Genomic DNA, 19,647 nt, shown 5'->3' on the forward strand with positions numbered 1-19,647 from the left:
TTATATTCACCACTGGCGTGCATACGGGATGTATCTAAAATGTTTATATCCGTATGCACGCCAATGGTGAATATAAAATTATTAATTGTACGTCAAAAAATGCGCAATAACAACCTCTTAAAACCTACCAAATTTATAAATTCATTTATAAATAAATCGTCAGTTTGTCAGAAAAAATTGAACACCCCGTATTTCGGAAACAAAGCATTTGCGGACATATATTTATAAAGCAAACGGTTATTTTTTCATGCAGAATTACCCTTAAAGTTTGTCACACTTATTTAGAAACATCCTGTATTGATGAATAACATTGCTAGTTGTTAAAGTACCTAACTTTTTTATTATCCAACATAAGCGAATGAATCAAAAAGCAAAATGTTAAAAAAGCCTAAGGCTACAGTTGAGTTTTAATTTCAATATTTTATATACGCTAGAATTATTCCACAGGGTGTTCCAAACTTTGAGGAAAAAACACACTATCATTGTTACACCCGGTATACAATGACACTTACCTCTTTAGCAATAATATTATTACATCGATATTCTTGAAGAATAAAGCTATAATATACTAAAAAATCACTCAAATCGGACAGCACGTTTAGGAAATACGAGACATCAAAAATGTCCCATTTTTAAGGTGGTGCGTTAATTTTGATGCTTAGTGTATGTATCCTTCACTCTAATCCAACCATATACTATAATTTAGATATATAGAGCAATAAGATAATTTTATGGCCTTTTTGATTTCACATGATACCGTAACAGAATAAAAAAGAACTGAACTGTTAAGTAACTCATGAATGAACACATTTCATATAGATTTTTTATCTTATAGACTGAATAATTATATTCATAAGAATAACTGGTTAATAATTTAATAAAAGGGCATATAAGTGGCTCAAATAGTTCAAATAGTTTAACTTATATGTGATAAGTTCAGATATGAGTACAATAACGTAATGTTTCTACGTAACTCTTAAAACAGACAGTTTGTTAAGAAGTGAATTGTTAGCTGCAATCTGTTAGAAGGAGAAAGAACATTTAATATAGTCTAAATATTTCTATTTTCATAAAATCCAAATTCAATACTATTCAACCTGTTTTTTTCATTTGTAAGTTTGCATAACAATAAATTATTACATAAATTATCATCAATTCTGAAAATAAAGATTGTTGTAGGATAACCGCTTAAAAAATATTTCCTTAAGTCATTCAAAGCTCAAATTGTTAAAACCTATATAACTACTAAAAATCAAACGCTAGTCTGACTGATTAATCTCTATTAAATCTGGACTACTATCTATTTCCACTACAGGGATATTTTTTTTATTACACTTAACAATACCATCTAAAATTTCATCAAAGCTTAAAACAGCTTTGTCTTCTTGTTGCATTATCAGTTTGGCGTCTGACGCTTCTGGTGATGAGATAGATATGTCTTCGCTGTCACTCAAGACATCAGCTTCGCAAGACAATTTTTGTAATTCATACATACATACATAGTTTTGTGGATCATCCGCTTCTTCATTTTGTGTTCGGCTACACTCCGGACTGCTTTTAGGTGATGGTGATTTTTTGTCTTTCTTCTTTTGTACATATGTTTTTTCTACCTTCAGACCCATCTGTTCCAGCCTTATTATTGCCGACTTTTCGAAATACTCCATATTTACTACATGGGTTTGAAGTGAATGGTTTTCATCTTTTACCAAAGACTTTACCTGAAATATAAACGATATAAGGACCAAAATAAATTATATAAAATATTTAAAAATCTCTAAAAATTGATAGTCTTGTAAAGCTATTAAGGGTGGGTGTATGGTTTGAAATCAACATTTCAAGCACATTAGGTCTGGATCCCGCGTATGAAAAAAAAAGTTGATTAATAGCAAGCTGAAAATTTGTTAATAGCTTGAGGGTGTCTAGTCGGATAAACTTTGATATATGGGAACACTGTAACAGAGGCAGTTTTAATTGTGGAACAGGTTAACAATTTGGAACGGTCAGACCACGAAAACGGCACATTTATTTTGTCCGACAGAACAGACTTAAACTCTCCGAACAGAGATTAAACTCTCATGCAAAAATCAGACTGTTTTTATCACCTGTCATAATTCCTGTCATTTGAAATATTCTACATGTTCCACTCATTAAAACGCCCATTTGGTGATAAATAGTAGTCTGATTTTTGCATGAGAGTTTAATCTCTGTTCGGAGAGTTTACGTCTGTTCTGTCGGACAAAATACATGTGCCGTTTTCGTGGTATGACCGTTCCAAATTTTTAACCTGTTCCACAATTAAAACTTCCCCTGTTCCAGTGTTCCCATATATCAAAGTTTGTCCGACTAGACACCCTTAAGCTATTACAAATTTTCAGCTTGCTATTAATCAACTTTTTTTCGTACGCGGGATCCAGACCTACATTTTTGTGAAACTAAAGTAAAATATATTATTTTTAAATTAAATAAACATTCAGTACAATTCAAAGAATGTTAAAAAAAATTCAAGGCAAAATATTGAAAAATAAGCCAACGATGGCAAATTTTTACAGACATCTCAAAAAAAATGGATTTTGTGGTGGACATCAGAACTCGTCATTGGGTCATTTGAAACAAAAAATTCAAAAAGATTTTATTAGGTTATGAGTTTCTCGAGGTAACGCTGTCTAGTTCTTTTAGTTTTAACGATTTTTGACTTTTTGTCCTATCACACAAAAATCAAAATAACGAAATTTTTTGTAAAAAACGGTAAAATTCAATATGTTTATTATTGTTAAACAAAAAATAAGCAGCAATAAAAAATATCGACAGCGTTGTCTCACGAAATATCTAAAGAAAATCTATGCCAAATTTCAAGTGGATCGGTCAAGTACTTTTTGAGTTGCAATGTCCACCGCCTTTAAAAAACAGTTTTGAGAAAAACGCCTTTAAAGTTTTGACAACTTTTATTTTCAATTGCTTTTTTGAATATCAAATCGTAAAGTGATGCACACCGGAACAGGTTTTTGAATCGCGGAGTATTCTTGAAATTATGTACTTTTATTTAAAATAATAAAAAAAATCGAAAATTTCAAAATTTTTAAACCATAGCCGCATAAGGGTTTAAGAAATGTTGAAAGGATCTCGATGATAGAAAAATCCAAATCTTCATCTACACATGGTAGAAGACTGGCAATATCCACTTGGATGGCCAATGCAATTAGGGACCAAATGATTGTCGGTATAAACAATCTCCCCCTTCAGAACAACAAAAGGTAGGTACAACTTACTTAAAGCATGAGGCCTCCCAGATCATTAATAGCCGAAATCCTCGTGTAGAAAAGCTTTTAAGATTAAACAAGAAAAGTCCAAGACGATTCCCAACCTGGAATGTTAAGAGTATGTTTCAGGCAGGAAAGCTAGACAACCTGAACTAGGAAATGATGCGGATGAAATTAAATATAAAGGACATATAGGCCAGGGTAATAAGACAAAAGTATACCCTGTTCGTGACACTTTAACAGCCAGGATACTGAAGCGTTTTTTCGACAGGTAATACCTATAAGAACAAATTGTAACTATTTCCTGCGTAGGAAAGCATTAACTTATGGTTTTCTTAGTACAAAAATCTTCGAGAGAATGGAAAAAGCTTTAAAATGGCGTATTACAAAGTTTGATACTTACTCATTTATTGTGAAACACAATAATTGCGAAAAAAGGTCGAAGTAGCAAAAAAATGAATTTCGCAATAACTATTATAAAAATAAGTGTACAGCTTTGAAATTTTTGTCAAATGAGGGCTCTTTGGTGCTTACGAGTAATACGTGATAAATATTTCAAAGCGATTCATTCAATTGTTTGAATTTTATTCAAATTGTTTATTCCAGAGAGCTTTTTTGCCATAACATAAGTCAGAAAAAAATGATTTTAGAACCATTCTACAAGGGTCAAATGAAAGAGCATGAGTTAAACTTTCAAATTGGTTTAAAAAAAGTAAATAAAAATGCATTTATTAGTAATAAATAATTATGCAAAAGTATGGTCAATTCTTCCTTATAAACTTTATGAATAACTTCAAAAAAATCTATTTTTTGCCGTGTTTTAGGTACACCACTATCAAGTAATGTTATGTATATAATAACTAATGAAAAATTGTAATAAATATATATAATGTGTGATATAAAAAAATTAAAAGTTTATAAGGAAAAATTGACCATACTCTTGCATAATTATTTATTACACATTATTACAAATGCATTTTTTCACTTTTTTACACCAATTTGAAAATATGGCTCATGCTCTTTCATTTGATACCTGTAGAATGGTTCTAACATTATTTTTTCTGACGTTATTGCATGATGTTATTGCAAAAAAAATCTCTGGGATAAACAATTTGAATAAAATTTAAACAATTGAATGAATCGCTTTGAAATTATTGTCACATATTAAGCACCAAAAAAAACCCCATTTGACAAAAATTTCAAAGCTGTGCACTTATTTTTAAAATAAAAACCTTATTTTGTAAAAGGTATATGCATTTAAAATCCCTAAAAAGGGCTGTATCACAAAACGTTTTCGGAATCAATATTCCATCATCAGTGTCATCACAGGTTTACATGCTTTAGCCACCAAAATGTACGGGTAAAAACCTTTAAATTGATTTTAAACAGTTGGGGTTACATTATCTTATCTGATTTTGAAGGATGTTAAAAATATTTCCGGATTAACCCCTGGCATTACATGACATCAACCATATTGGTTGGTAAATTGTAGGTAGAACCTTACATGGGAGAGTTTAGGTGACAACTCTCTTTCTATTCTGAAGAAAATGGCATTTTTTTCCAAACTACAAAAATTCGTTATTCGCTTTTAACTCCAGTTTTTAAAAAAACTAATCATTCTAAGCCAGTCAAACTTCTAGAATATGTTAATAATACATAAATAAAGAAGAATCAATAAGGCCAATGACTAAAAACACCGCTAACTTGCATTATTCTGCTTCCAATTGGATGTCTCCTTTTTTTTTTCAAACAAAAATATATTGATTTTTAACCGTAACTTTTTTATTTTTTATCTTAGAAAGTTTGGTGAAAAAGAATTTTGTAGGTTTTTACAAGATCTATAAGCCTATTAATATTAAATCTTTTTAAAATCCTCAGTCGCAAAAAGAAGTGACTTGAAAGGGTTGGTAAAGGTGGTTTTTGCATGTTATTACAAGTTTTAATTATCAATAGCTAACTTAATTTTTGCCGTAGAAAAAATTTATGCAAACCACTTGGTTATTATTATTAATATTATTATTAATTCTTGGTAATTAAATAAGCTACAATTTCATGTTTAAACATTATTTCGTATCTCTGATGCCAATCTTTCTATTCTGAAGAAGAAAAGTCCATTTTTTTCCAAACTACAAAAATTCGTTATTCGCTTTTAAGTCAATTTTTTCTAACCTAATTATTCTAAGCTAGTCAAGCTTCTAAAACCTATTAATAATACATAAGTAAAGAAGACCAAATAAGGTCAATGACTAATTTTAATTAGGGTGGTGATTAGGGGGTTGTTTCCGATAACTTTTTCGCTGAAAAAAATAGGGAGTGACATTCTTTTCATTATGTCACTTAATTTTTGAGCTAGACTTTTTTTTTATTTCTGAAGACAGATATTTTTAAATACTTTAAATTAATTTGAACAAGTTATCCTCAAAAAATGCATAGTTTCCCCGTCTTTTGACTTTGAAACTACAATATTTAGCATTTGACGAAGAAGAGCTAACATATAATAAAGTATAGCTCGATTACTATTGGTCTTACAGAAAATTAATAAAAACGGTTTTGTTTATTTTTTCAAAAGCTACATTTTTGTTAAGTAAAGTTGTTTTGATAAAACGAACTTTTGGAGTTATTAGCAGAAAACTGATTAAAACATTGTTTTTTCGATATAAAACTGACACTTTTGATAGCCAATAAATCGAAAACTGTTAATTTTATCAAAAAAATGTATAGAACGTTTTTTCCTTAGAATGAACGTTTTTACCAATCTTTGCGGTCAAAATATAATAAAAAATTTCCACCCTGGGATGGGGTGGCAACCACCCCCATGGTAAAAGCGCTTTTCGGCATCATATAAATTTTGATACTTGGACTATCCACTACTTATTGTCAAATTTTCAAACAAATCGATGCATTCTGTAAAAATTGCGAGGTTTTGTCCTATTTTAAGCTTCATTACTTGGACTACACTGAACCTCTAAAAATCATACAAAAAAGCTGAGTTTTGCTTAAAATGTCAATTTTGGAACCCCAAAAAGGTGCAAAAAAGTTTATGGGCTATTAATATTAAAGGGTACTAAATTAGAGTACAGTAATACAACAACAATTTATTGTGAGTATCTGTTATACTTAAGGGATAACCACTCGACATTTAACATTATAAACACAAAATATTTGGATTTAAGAAGCTTTCAATGTTCAGTTGTGTAAAGCTTATTATTCAACTTACTTAAAAGGACATACCAGTAATTGTAATGTTTGAAGTTCCATTTGCATGGTCACACAAAAAAATAAATAAAAGATGTGTCCTCTTACCTTATGTCTTATGCTCTCCAATGATGTGCTGGTCTGATCGTCTATAGGAGAATCCTTGCAACTTTGTAGTTTTGGATCTGGACTATCACGAATTATGTGATAGAATACGGCCATATATTCGGCGCATGGTTGCAACTGATACCACGATAATCCTGATGTAGTTAGTGCAACGGTTTTGCCATACATAAAATACATAGCAGCTGCTGCTATGGTACTGTAACTAAACTTTAGAAAACCGGGATCCAAACTTAACATATCTATTAATTGAGACGCTCTAGTAAACTGATATCCCGAGTATTGAGGAAAGAAGAAAGCTCTGTTTACATCAATGTGCAGTTTTTGTCTCGTTACATTACCAACCTGGAAATGTATCTGCATATAAAGGTTTAACCAATCGCTCGGTGTCATAATATTCAAGTCCCAACCTAAACTATTCAAAATTAACAATTCACACGCTAAAATTTCGTCTGGGCTACACGCCCCGTCACAAACATAAGAAAATTCTGATAGTCTCGGTGGATATACCTCTTCTAACTTTGAAGCTAAAAATAGGCACGTTACACCAACTAATTGTAATTGATTTTTTGGTACATCTGGCCTTATGGATAAAAATCTATCGAAATAATCTACACAAAGATAATAGGTAACTCTACGTAAGTGGTAGACTTCGCATACTTCCATAACCCAGTCTAATAAAATGGCACGCATGCGAGGCATGAAGTTGGAAAAGTCTTCAAAGAGGCAAGGATTGCGTAGATTTAAGGATGCTTCTTCCTTGTATACCATATACAGCCACACCTGAAATAAACAATTCTATAAACATATGCAAGAGATTAAAAGCTAGAGAAATATATTTATCTTATTAAACTATCAAAAATCAAATAGCCCGCCGAAAATAAAAAATATTTTTTGATGGTGTCATTTTTGATGACTTATTCTTCGGAATCTCTGCAAAATGCGGCAATGATCGTATCTCCTGCAAAAAATGGAAATGTTTCCGATGACAAGGGGCCAGTCTCAGTCGGCCAATTAATGAGATAATTGGCTTTTAAATGAGAAATAAGATTTTAACATTAATTAGAATTATGCTACTACTCAACTTCTTACACCAGGAAAATTTATCTTCGATAAAAAGTCTCAACGCAAATGGGCAATGGACATGAATAAGCCCAGATGGTAGTGTCAAAAATTATATTGATTTTATCATAACGAAAAGGGAAGAAATAAAGACATCGAAGTGCTCAACAAATTTTCGATAGGAAGCAACTACACATTAATCCAAGCAAAAATATATTATCCAGTCCTGTTACTCCATGAAGGAGTTTAGGGCATCCACGAAGCTTCTCCATTTCTGTTTATTTCTGACAATGACTGCTATCTCTTCCCAGGCTTTCTTCATGCTTTTGTAGTCATCTTGAATCGTGCTTCTTCATGTTTAGGTCGGTCGTCCTCTGCTTCTTTGTCCTATTGCATTCCATTTCAATACTTGGAACTCAACGTGTGACCCAACCAGTTCCATCTTTTTCTCTTGATTGTTGTTCTGATTGGTTCTTGTTTAGTTTTCCTCCAATTCCTCATTTATTATGGTGTTGGGCAGAGTTGGGTCGGATACTGAAAAAAAGTATCCGGATACCGCATACGGATACTCAAAATGTATCCGGATACTTTTTAAAAAAGTATGAATACTTTCATTTAAAAATGTATTCGGATACAAGTATCCGGATATTTCTTTCGGATACTTCCTAGGATACTTTGAAGGATACTTTTTTTAAGAAGGACATAAATTATTAGTATTAGAACTATGTGATGTGCATGTATTTTTAATGTAATATATAATAATAAAAATACATTAAGTGATGGAGAAAGAAATCAGAAAGTACTCAAAAAATTGTTTATTGCTTATGCTTATGAATAATAAAACTAGAACAAAAATTTATAAGGAAACATTAAATTAAAATAAAACCGTACTAATACAGAAAGTATTCCACTTGCTGACGAAGTCAGAAGTGAAGTGCCTTTGAATTTGCCTTTGTAAGTACAAGTACCGAAGTACTTTATTATAATCCGAAAAATAATTTCTTCTAATTATACAGGGTACAAAAAGAGGTTCTTGAAAAGAGAGATATAGAAAATATAAAAAATAAATGTAAGTAAATAATTAAACAACGTACTAATGAAGATTTATAACTTATTAGGTAAAAACAAAGCTCTATTAGCTATATAATAATGTATTATAACGGTGACGAGTAAGAAAAATGGGATTTAACATACAGTAGAACTCCAATTATCCGGACTCCAATTATCCGGATCGCCAATTATCCGGATCAGATTAAGAAAAAGAAAAAATCAAGTTTGTAAAAAATAATTCATTTTACTGTGATTCAGTATTGTGTGTCAATATTACGTAATGTAAACTTTGTCATTTACATATTGTTGTGTATACTGTATTGTTTTTCATAATAAATACCGTATATGTTCTCCATTGTGTTTTGCTGTAATTACGTTTCTTTTCCGGAAAAGGCCTTTTTCGAGAAAAATCCAATTATCCGGATTTTTGATTATCCGGATCAGGTCCGGTCCCAATTAATCCGGATAATTGGAGTTCTACTGTATTAGACACATCTGGATTGAAGGAATGGCAGTGTTGTGCCTACGTTAGGTGCATTATCGGCGGGCGATAAATATTTAAAAGTATCCGAATATCAAAAAAAGTATCCGGTTGCCGGATACTTTATAATTTAAAAAGTATCCGGATACAGCTTTCGGATACATATAAAGGATCCGTATATATACTTCTGTATCCGGATACTACCCAGCTCTGGTGTTGGGCCAATATATCCTCATAATTTAATGTAGGCATCTATTTACAAAAACTTGGATTTTTCTTGTATTTTTTCTGTCATTGTCCATGCCTGAGTCGCATTATAGTAGTAATGGTTTGATGTTACTATTAAGTATTCTTATTTTAGTGTTCTGGCTAATCTTTGTTGATCTCCATATGTTTGAGAGGATTCCAAAGGCCTGTTGTGCTTTTCCTATTCTGTGTTTAATACCTGTCTGGAATCCATCTTGTGCACTAATTATACTGCCTATGTAGTAGAATTATTTAACCTGATTTATTTCTTAATGATTGATGTACAGTTTGCCATGTTCACTCATTCCTACTCTAATCTCTACTGTCATTAGTGTTGATTTTAAGGTCAACTTCAGCTGACTTTTCCTCTAGCTTCTTTATAATCCGAAAAAAGATATGATTAAATGTCAAATTGGAAAGACTCAGGATTATCTTAAAAACATGAAAGAAAAAATGGATTCTCCCAGTAAACAACTACATGTACCAAAATACACTAACCAGACATATAAAAGACTTAGAAAACGAAATAGAAGATATTTAACAAGCAAATAATGGCATAAAAAAGGCACTCAAATAAACGGAAAAGGAGTGCTGCCCAACTGTCGAACCCATAAAGAAAAACTAAGACAAAATACCAAAGAGCTTCTAAGTAAAAGAAAACAACTGATCGAAACACAAATATGACTAACTACACAACAATGAAGAAAAATAATCAATCAAAACAAAAATAATTCAAGAAAACAAAAGTTTAAAAATTTAAAGCAAAATACGAACAACATAGTCAACAAAAATGTGTACAGAATAAGAAACACATATTGAAAAGGGGATAAAAGAGCCAAGAGAGCATGAAACATACGTCTCAAGAACAGAGACTTCAACAAATCTCAGATATGCAAACATACCTTGGATAACGAGTGCAGTGGACAGGTGCATCAATAGATGCACAACAATCAACAGAAAACATCAAGGACTATTATACAGGAAAGCTAAATGCAGTTGGATACACTTCTGAAGGCGAATATGCAGAAACATCGAAGCTATCCTTTCCAAGATTTACTACGAATCCACCACAAGCAAACAGTATGGGGTTTCCAATTCGGCAAAGGAGCTAGAGAAAGTACTCTAGCAAGAGACAAAAATAAGAGTAATGAGTCTGATTGTGACAAATGTGACGAAATCCAAACCATTTTAGATAGTGACACTGCTAGTACTAGCAGTTGTAAGAGTATGACTGAGAAAGATCACACGACGCCACATAGTAGAAAACGCACGGGCGTGAGAAGAACTGGGAAAAGGAAAAATGCATCCTACTCAATGGAAGAAACAGGCATGAAAAGGAGAAGAAGCAGCCCTCATCCTATGCAATCAAGAAAAATGGGTAGCAAACCAATCAGTCAAACAATAGCAGATTAATAGAAAGTGGAGACATATCATCTACAAGTGTGTAATTATTACACACGATATAAATATTGGCAACACACAATACACAAACATATAATTTACATAAACCCACATTACACAAATAATCTGGGCTAATTAGCAAAATACAAGGAAAAGTTATTTACCAGCAATTTTATTGCTGGAATCGAGTCTTATTATTGTATGTATTAATAATATAGATATGCAAAGTCCGCAGATAGTGTGCTACTTTTTTTATAAACAAAATGGCGCCCGAAAATCGTGTTTTTTTCAATTTTTGCTCTATAACTCCAAAGATTTTAACTTTAGACCAAAAACACCCAAATAAAAATTCACCGCAATTAAATTCTGCATAGAGACGTGTTTTTTCCGATTTACTTCGACGAAAAATTTCCCCGGAAAAAGCGGGTTTTTCCAACAAAATCTTTAATTTTTAACTAAACTTTTAGATAAGTAGTTGTTAATCAATAATTAAATAACTTGGTAACGTAAAAGCCCTTTCCGTATATAATTCCAGAAGTCTATGGAAATTTAATGAACAGTTTAGCAACAATTAAAATGTTAATTAAAAATTTACGGTCGCTATAATAACGACAATAATTATGATGCATAAGAATAAGAATGATTTTTTCATAAAAAGACACTATACCTATCTAATGCACTTTACAGAATTGAAATTGGACTATTTAAGCGGCCTCAGGAATATTTTAAAATTATAAACAATTTTTTGGTTTATAAACAAATTAATATCTCGGGAAATATTAAACTAAATTAAATTTTGAAAACGGTATTCAAAAGACAGTGGCAGAACGCTTCTTTTAAAAGAAAAAACGTTTAATTATGACGAGTGGTTCCTGAGATACAACCAGTCAAAGTTGACCGGAATTTACGGCAAAGATATAAACAATAGGATCATAATTTTCAAACCATCACCTTTTTATTTTTGTCCTCTTTCTCCACACCAATTTTCATATCTTTAAAATCCTCATAACATATATTATTATAATAAAAACTATCGATAATACGTGTGAAAATTGCCAAAAATAGCAAAATTCCAATCAAAAACTAGGTTGAAGAAAATGTAACCCTCAAAGTTCAAAATCGGTATACGTTAACAAAATGCATTTTCTCGGCTTCCCATGGAGCAATTTCCTTCATTGTTTTTTTGTTCCCTAATAACTCGAGTAGAGCCATCGAACTAACGCATTATTAAATGTCAAACTTGCTTTTGTTTTGTTATAATATAATAATTTATTTATAAGAACAGAAAATTACATATTTTTTCCAGTTGTAGGCTTTTTTTAGATAAACTTACTACAAGTGTACCTTTTAAAGTTAAAAACATAAATATTCTCATTTGAAAGCTGTATAATTATTTAAACAATTTTTATTTAAACAAATTAAAATATTGTGTTATAATAAATAAATTAATTTATTATAACAAAAGAAAAGCAAGTTTGACATTTAATAATGCGTTAGTTCGATGGCCCTACTAGAGTTACTTGGGAACACAAAAAGAATGAAGGAAATTGCTCCATGGGAAGCCAAGAAAATGCATTTTTTTAACGTATACCGATTTTGAACTTTGAGGGTTACATTTTCTCCAACCTAATTTTTGATTGGAATTTTGCTATTTTTGGCAATTTTCACACGTATTATCGATAGTTTTTATTATACTAATATATGTTATGAGGATTTTAAAGATATGAGAATTTGTGTGGAGAAAGAGGATAAAAATAAAAAGATGATGGTTTGAAAATTATGATCCTATTGTTTATATCTTTGCCGTAAATTTCGGTCAACTTTGACCGGTTGTATCTCAGGAACTACTCGTCATAATTAAAAGTTTTTTCTTTTAAAAGAAGCGTCCTGCCGCTGTCTTTCGAATACCGTTTTCACAATTTAATTTAGTTTAATATTTCCCGAGATATTCTATTTGTTTATAAGCCAAAAAATTGTTTATAATTTTAAAATATTCCTGAGGCCGCTTAAATACTCCAATTTCAATTCTGTAAAGTACATTAGATAGGTATAGTGTCTTTTTATGAAAAAATCATAGTTTATGCATCATAATTATTGTCGTTATTATAGCGACCGTAAATTTTTAATTAACATTTCAATTGTTGCTAAACTGTTCATTCAATTTCCATCGGCTTCTGGAATTATAATATATACGGAAAGGGCTTTTACGTTACCAGGTTATTTAATTATTGATTAACAACTACTTATCTAAAAGTTTAGTTGAAAATTAAAGATTTTGTTGGAAAAACCCGCTTTTTCCGCGAAAAGTTTTCGTCGAAGTAAACCGAAAAAAACACGTCTCTATGCAGAATTTAATTGCGGTGAATTTTTATTTGAGTGTTTTTGGTCTAAAGTTAAAATCTTTGGAGTTATAGAGCAAAAATTGAAAAAAACACGATTTTCGGGCGCCATTTTGTTCATAAAAAAAGTAGCACACTATCTGCGGACTTTGCATATCTATATTATTATTATATACAATCATAAGATTCGATTCCAGCAATAAAATTGCTGGTAAATAACTTTTCCCAAAAATGTCCTATTCGCCGATAATCAGCCCAGACTAAAACACATGATACAAAAAAACACACACAAAACAGTCAGAATTTGATGTACCGAGGGTAAAAACACCACCGTCAAATTTTTTTTCCACCAAAATTGGCTATTGCCTACAAGATCCAGGCCAAGCAAGTCAACCATCAATTTTAAAAAAACATAACCTACTAACCCTGTTAGTGATACATTTTCGTAAAATTTTTAAAATAATCTGTTTTAATCGGATATAACAGCTATAAATTAGGAAAATAAAAGATTTTTATTTAGTACTTACTTCTTTAGAATCTGCCCAATCCATCAACGGCAATGGAGCTTTTCTGGTTTTCTGTGGTGAAACAAAATCATTATTCGTTTTCGTACTATTTTTCCTTTTCCCAGTTCTCCTCACACCCGTGCGTTTTCTACTATGTGGCGTGGTGTGATCTTTCTCAGTCATACTCTTACAACTGCTAGTACTAGCAGTGTCACTATCTAAAATGGTTTGGATTTCGTCACATTTGTCACAATCAGACTCCTTACTCTTATTTTTGTCTCTTGCTAGAGTACTTTCCCTAGCTTCTTTGCCGAATTGGAAACCCCATACTGTTTGCTTGTGGTGGATTCGTAGTAAATCTTGGAAGGATAGCTTCGATGTTTCTGCATATTCGCCTTCAGAAGTGTGTCCAACTGCATTTAGCTTTCCTGTATCGTAGTCCTTGATGTTTTCTGTTGATTGCAATGACCGCTTTTCATCAGATCTGGACATCGTGATTTGTTATATAGTAGATGAGGTATGGATAAAACTGAAAGATAAAAGGAGAATATAAGAATACTTCTGATAAGAACTTAGAAATTATAGAACTTCTGATAGAAATTGAAATTGAAACCTATTAAATTATGTAAAAAAACATATTTATTGATATTGGTGTTAAAATAGTTATTTATCTACTCTATGTCATATTATGTATAAGTTTTTAGTTTGTGAAAACTGTCATTATAGATAGCAGTGCATGAAGGATTTAAAGTGTGCGTGAAGTAACAATGTATTTTAAATGGGATTTACTTTTTCGCACTGATTTTAACTTTCGCGTTGTCATGGTGACAATCCTTAACTTTCGCGTTGTCATGGTGATGACGATATGTGCAATGAATTACAACAAAAGTTTTGTGGTTTGAAAGTAGTTAGAATTTTTAAATGTCAAAGTTCTAAAAATTGTAGAATAGAAATGAATTCCAGTGACGAAGAGTTACAGCTTTTTTATTTGTTTATCATAGATAAAATATTGTATGACACTGTGCGTGAAGTACTTTTGCGAACTTACGCGATTTATAGCACTCGCTCCGTTGTCGCTCGTGCTCTAAAAATCGCGTGCTTTCGCAAAAAGCATACTTCACGAACTGTTTCATAAATAACTAATATGAAACAGTTCGTGAAGTATGCTTTTTGCGAACGCACGCGATGTTTACGAGCACGAGCAACAGCGGGGCGAGTGCTATACATCGAATAAGTTCGCAAAAAGTACTTCACGCACAGTTTCATACAATATTTTATCTACGATAAACAAACAACAAAACTGTAACTCTTCGTTAATGGAATTCATTTCTATTCTACAATTTTTAGAACTTTGACATTTAAAAATTCTAACTTCTTTCAAACCACAAAACTGTCAAAACTTTTGTTGTAATTTATTGCTCACATGTCATCACCATGACAACGCGAAAGTTGATGTATAGTACTCGCTCCGTTGTCGCTCGTGCTCTAAACATCGCGTGCGTTCGCAAAAAGCATACTTCACGAACTGTTTCATAAATAACTATTTTGTGTTATAATTTGTTAACAGAAATATATTGTTTTAGAATCTTATTTTTATAAATTGCAAAATTATGTAACGAAATAACAAATACTTATTTGATGGAAAAATACCAAAGGAATGTAAAATGGACTATTTAAGATCCATATATAAAAAGGGAAAAAAAGTGGAATAATTATAGAGAATTGTGTGTTACACCTTCTGTGGGAAGGTTGTATGGGGAAATTATTAAGAATATAAATAATAGAAACGTATAAATAATAGTTTCTCGCCTTTAGACATATCGGAGGAGTTTGACAACTGTGACTGTGAATTTTATAAACTTTTCCTGTGACAGTTTGATTCGGATATGTCTAAAGGTGGGAAATTATCAATATACAAGACGAAAACGGCGGGTTCGTTGAAAAATATATTCCCATGAGATTATTTTGCATAATCACATTCGTGAGACACCCCAGAATAAGGTTCAAGAAGTCGCCCACGTGAAAAGTGGTCAACTTTTTTTTAACACTTTTTTTTAACAATTTTTTTTAATCAAATTGCAAAAATCAATGTTTTTGGCCCGGACAAATTTCTTTTTGAATTTTGGGAAGGAATTTTTCCTTCATTTTTTGACATTTTGATTATTTAAACAATGTTCCGGACCTTTTTGAGAGGGAGGATAACTCAAATATTATTATTTGAGTTATTTTCAAGCAATTTCTGCAAAAAAATTTGAGTCACCTCTCAACGTCCAAATGTACTAATATTTTTACAGATGCGCCCTGGTCTATTAGTTCTACAATGCTTCCTAAAGGAGCTAGAGCTCTTTGAAGATGGCGTCTTGTAATGAGTTTTACTTAAATACCTCCAGAACGTTTCTGTTTAGAAAAACAAAAATTGGTACGCGTATTTATCTTCGAGAGATAAATCTATTCCATCCATTGCGAATTTTTAGTACCGATCATAGGCGTCCGTTTTGGGTAGGGTAACGGTAATTTTATCGCATAACTTTTTTGTCTTCTCAGACTCAGCATTTTTGACTCTGAATTATTAAATTATGAGGTATTCTAGTACTAAAAGGTACTCTTGCTTTAACCGTTTTCTAGAAAAATCGATTTGAAACTTTTGCGTTCTTTGAATTTCAAAAAAAAATAAAAAAAAAACCTATTTAGAAAGACGAAAACTGGTACATTTATTTATATTCCAGAGATGAATCGATTTCATTAATTGCGAATTTCTAGTACCAGTCATAGGCGTTCGTTTTATGTAACAGTTATTATAACAGGTTAACAGTTATTTTATAGCATAACTTTTTTGTCTTTAATTTTTAAGCATTTTTGACACTACATTATTAAATTATGAGATATTCGAGTACTAAAAGTTACTCTTGCTTTAAGTTAGTAAAATACATCGTTTTTTTGAATTTGTTTTTTTCAATTTTTTTTCAAATTCCAAAAACGAAAAACTTTCAAATCGATTTTTCTAGAAAACGGTGTATCCTACCGACTTAAAGCAAGAGTACCTTTTAGTACTAGAATACCTCACAATTTAATAATCCAGTGTCAAAAATGCTTAAAAGTTAAAGACAAAAAAGTTATGCGATAAAATAACTGTTGCCCTACCCAAAACGGACGCCTATGACCGATACTAGAAATTCACAACGGATGGAATCGATTCATTTCTGGAAAGTAAATATGCACACCAATTTTCGTTTTTCTAAATAGAAGCGTTCTGGAGGTATTTAAGAACAACTAATTACATGACGTCATCTTCAAAGAGCTCTAGCTCCCCTAGGAAGCATTTTCGGACTAGGTGAATTGGGTTAAATTATCTTAAAATTATCTGAGAAATCTCCTGTCTTCGTTTGTCGGTACAGTTTATGGACACCCTGTATTGCATTACCCTGATTCGTGTTTGGGAGATATATAGAAATATCTGGATATTTTGTATGAATGCTATATTTTACGGCACTTTTGTTTGAAGAGACAATTAGATTTAGATTTAAGAAGCTATTGAAGAAATAAATTAGTTTGTCAATAAAGAGTGATGAATAAACCTTTTACTTTTGTTTGATTATAAAATTACAATATATTATATGATAAAAAGAAGGACATCATAAGTTTGAATTTAAATAGGTATAGGCATTTTATAACTATTGTAATAGGGAACTTGCATAAAATTTTAAATTCGAAAAAAATGTTATAAATCACAACAGAACATAATTTAAAACATGTATCAAAGATAAAAAAGTTTTGTTTGTCTTTCGTTTGGCCCCTAAAGACAATTAAAAATTCAAATTATACCAGCCAGTCCAAAACGCATCGTGACGTCATCCGGTTATATATTTACATTCTACACCAACAAAGTAAACAAAATTGAATATAATTTTAAATTAGACATTATAAACGTCAGTAGAAAATACAGTTATGTGACGTCACAAGTGTTTTTGATCGTTTGAACTATTCATAGAAAACTTGTACTTTTACAAAATGGTTTTATTTTCCATACCTTCTTTCCTTTCCTTCAAAAACTGTATCAAACTCCAATTCAACAAACTAGTATATTATTACAATTACATACGATAAATGTCATTAGAATATAAATATTTTTCACTTATTCCGCGACGACGAGCTGGCTAAATACCCAAGTAGGTGGAGGCCAATAAACTAAAGAAGGAGAAGAAGAATATACCTAAATATAACCATAATCTTAACTATATTATAAAACTATGTGACTATATTTCTAAGTTATTACGAGTTTTTGAAGCGTGAAATTTTGGAAATCTCATTTTTAAACAAAACTGAACATTATTATGTAATAAAAAAATGTGCAAGTTCCCTATAAGGATTCAGATAATGTGATTATTGTGAAGACAAGTGAACAGTAAAGCAGAATCCTTGAGAAGACCCACTAAATACTACTCACAGCCAACAACAGAGAGCTTTCCAAAGTGTTGCTACATTTTGTTAGTATTTATGTAGAGATATGAAACATAAAAAAAAAGATAGAAAATAAGCTGAAGCATTCAAAATGTAATGTATGGTATGAACAGATAATGCAAGCCGAATTAGCAGAATCTGAAAAATTGTCATATAAGGTGTGATAAGTTTACATAACTCATGAACAACTAGTTCATAAAACTTGGGAAAGAGAAGAGTTTTCCCTATCCCTATCCTAGTCACCAAGTATAGAAAATATAAATATAGTAGGTATATACACATACAATCTTGCTATATTACTCATTAAACAAATTCTTCTACTATGCCTGCGCCTTCTAAGGTTTGCATGTTTAAAATATCTCATAGGAACAGAGCATCTGATAAAGGTAGATGACCTCTACAACATACAAGACAATTTACTAATAGATAATCAGTCACACTAGTTATAGGCTTCCTTTGCTATTTATTTTATACATGTACCAAATTAGAACTGTAAATGTAACAAATAAGAAGTTGCACGTGTAATGCACGTGCAACAAGCTGATTATATTCTTAAATATAGCAATATCACATAAATTACACATAAATTATCAAAATTAAGTTAAAACTTGAAATACACCGAATATATTTTCATTGGAAACTTTAATCCCAAAGCCGTTTTGAAGATTATAAATTTTCTTTGTAGATATATACCCTGTGATTTGAGCCCAAAAATATTCAAATACATTACCAAATCAGTTAAAACTAGATGAATAACTATTTGAAATGCATATTACAGCATTCGAGAGTAAATAAAAAGCTACAATAAATCCAAAAATGTGAAATTTTAACGTGAAGATGTAACCAAAACTAGTGACGTAAATCCTCCATGTTTTTTTTTATTTAAAGGCCAGTTATCAGTTAAAACCTACTTTGATATCTATAAAAACACAAGGTGTTGTTTAGAATTAATAAAAGTTAAAAGGCTAACCACCCAAAGCTAAAATAGACTCAGAATACTATTGTAAAGGTTAAAAATGTGGCTGTTTAAATGACCTTTTTTAAGATAACTGTAACAAAATTTAAGATAGAAAAAGAATTTGCTTGTTCTATTAGTATTTTAACTATTTAATAAAGAACAAAAAGAGCTATATTCTATCCAGAAAAGCTACAAGGAAAGCCCCTAAGACAATTTTTAAATTTAAATGTACCTCACATACACCTGTAATGTGGCGATTTTATATCAAGCATTTTAAATGTTTAAAATGGCATTAATTAAATAAAATTTACCTTCAATGCATTGCTGAAAGTTCACTTTTAAGGAAAAACTAAAACAGCGAATTTTTTCCTACGTGTATGATCCACCTAACCAAGCTCAAGCTACAGGACATACTCTATATTGGCGCCATACAATATCTATTGTCCCGCCATAAAAAAAAATAAATAATTTGATAGGTTTCCATATCCCAAAGATAGATGCTTTACTAAATCCGGTGATTTTGAGGCCAGAGAAGTCTACATGGTTGTTCATGGTTATGGAATGTTGGGCA

At 31.2% G+C, this 19,647-nt stretch overlaps 1 protein-coding gene across 2 annotated transcripts in view; it reads right to left on the bottom strand.

Annotated features, from left to right (window-relative positions):
* Nucleotides 1–346: 346 nt before the first annotated feature.
* The window catches only part of LOC114339334 (G1/S-specific cyclin-E1), a 30,771-nt gene continuing 11,470 nt past the window's right edge, over nucleotides 347–19,647 (bottom strand). For both annotated transcript variants that reach the window (XM_028289975.2, XM_028289969.2), the window contains exons 2-4: nucleotides 13,682–14,189; nucleotides 6,561–7,358; nucleotides 347–1,718 (exon numbers count right to left, since the gene is read on the bottom strand). In XM_028289975.2, coding sequence (XP_028145776.1) covers nucleotides 1,260–1,718; nucleotides 6,561–7,358; nucleotides 13,682–14,152 — 1,728 coding nt within the window. In that variant the 5' untranslated portion in view covers nucleotides 14,153–14,189 and the 3' untranslated portion in view covers nucleotides 347–1,259. The remainder of the gene's footprint in view (nucleotides 1,719–6,560; nucleotides 7,359–13,681; nucleotides 14,190–19,647) is intronic.

The sequence above is a fragment of the Diabrotica virgifera genome, chromosome 5, assembly GCF_917563875.1.
Source record: "Diabrotica virgifera virgifera chromosome 5, PGI_DIABVI_V3a".
In the NCBI taxonomy this organism is placed as follows: domain Eukaryota; kingdom Metazoa; phylum Arthropoda; class Insecta; order Coleoptera; family Chrysomelidae; genus Diabrotica; species Diabrotica virgifera.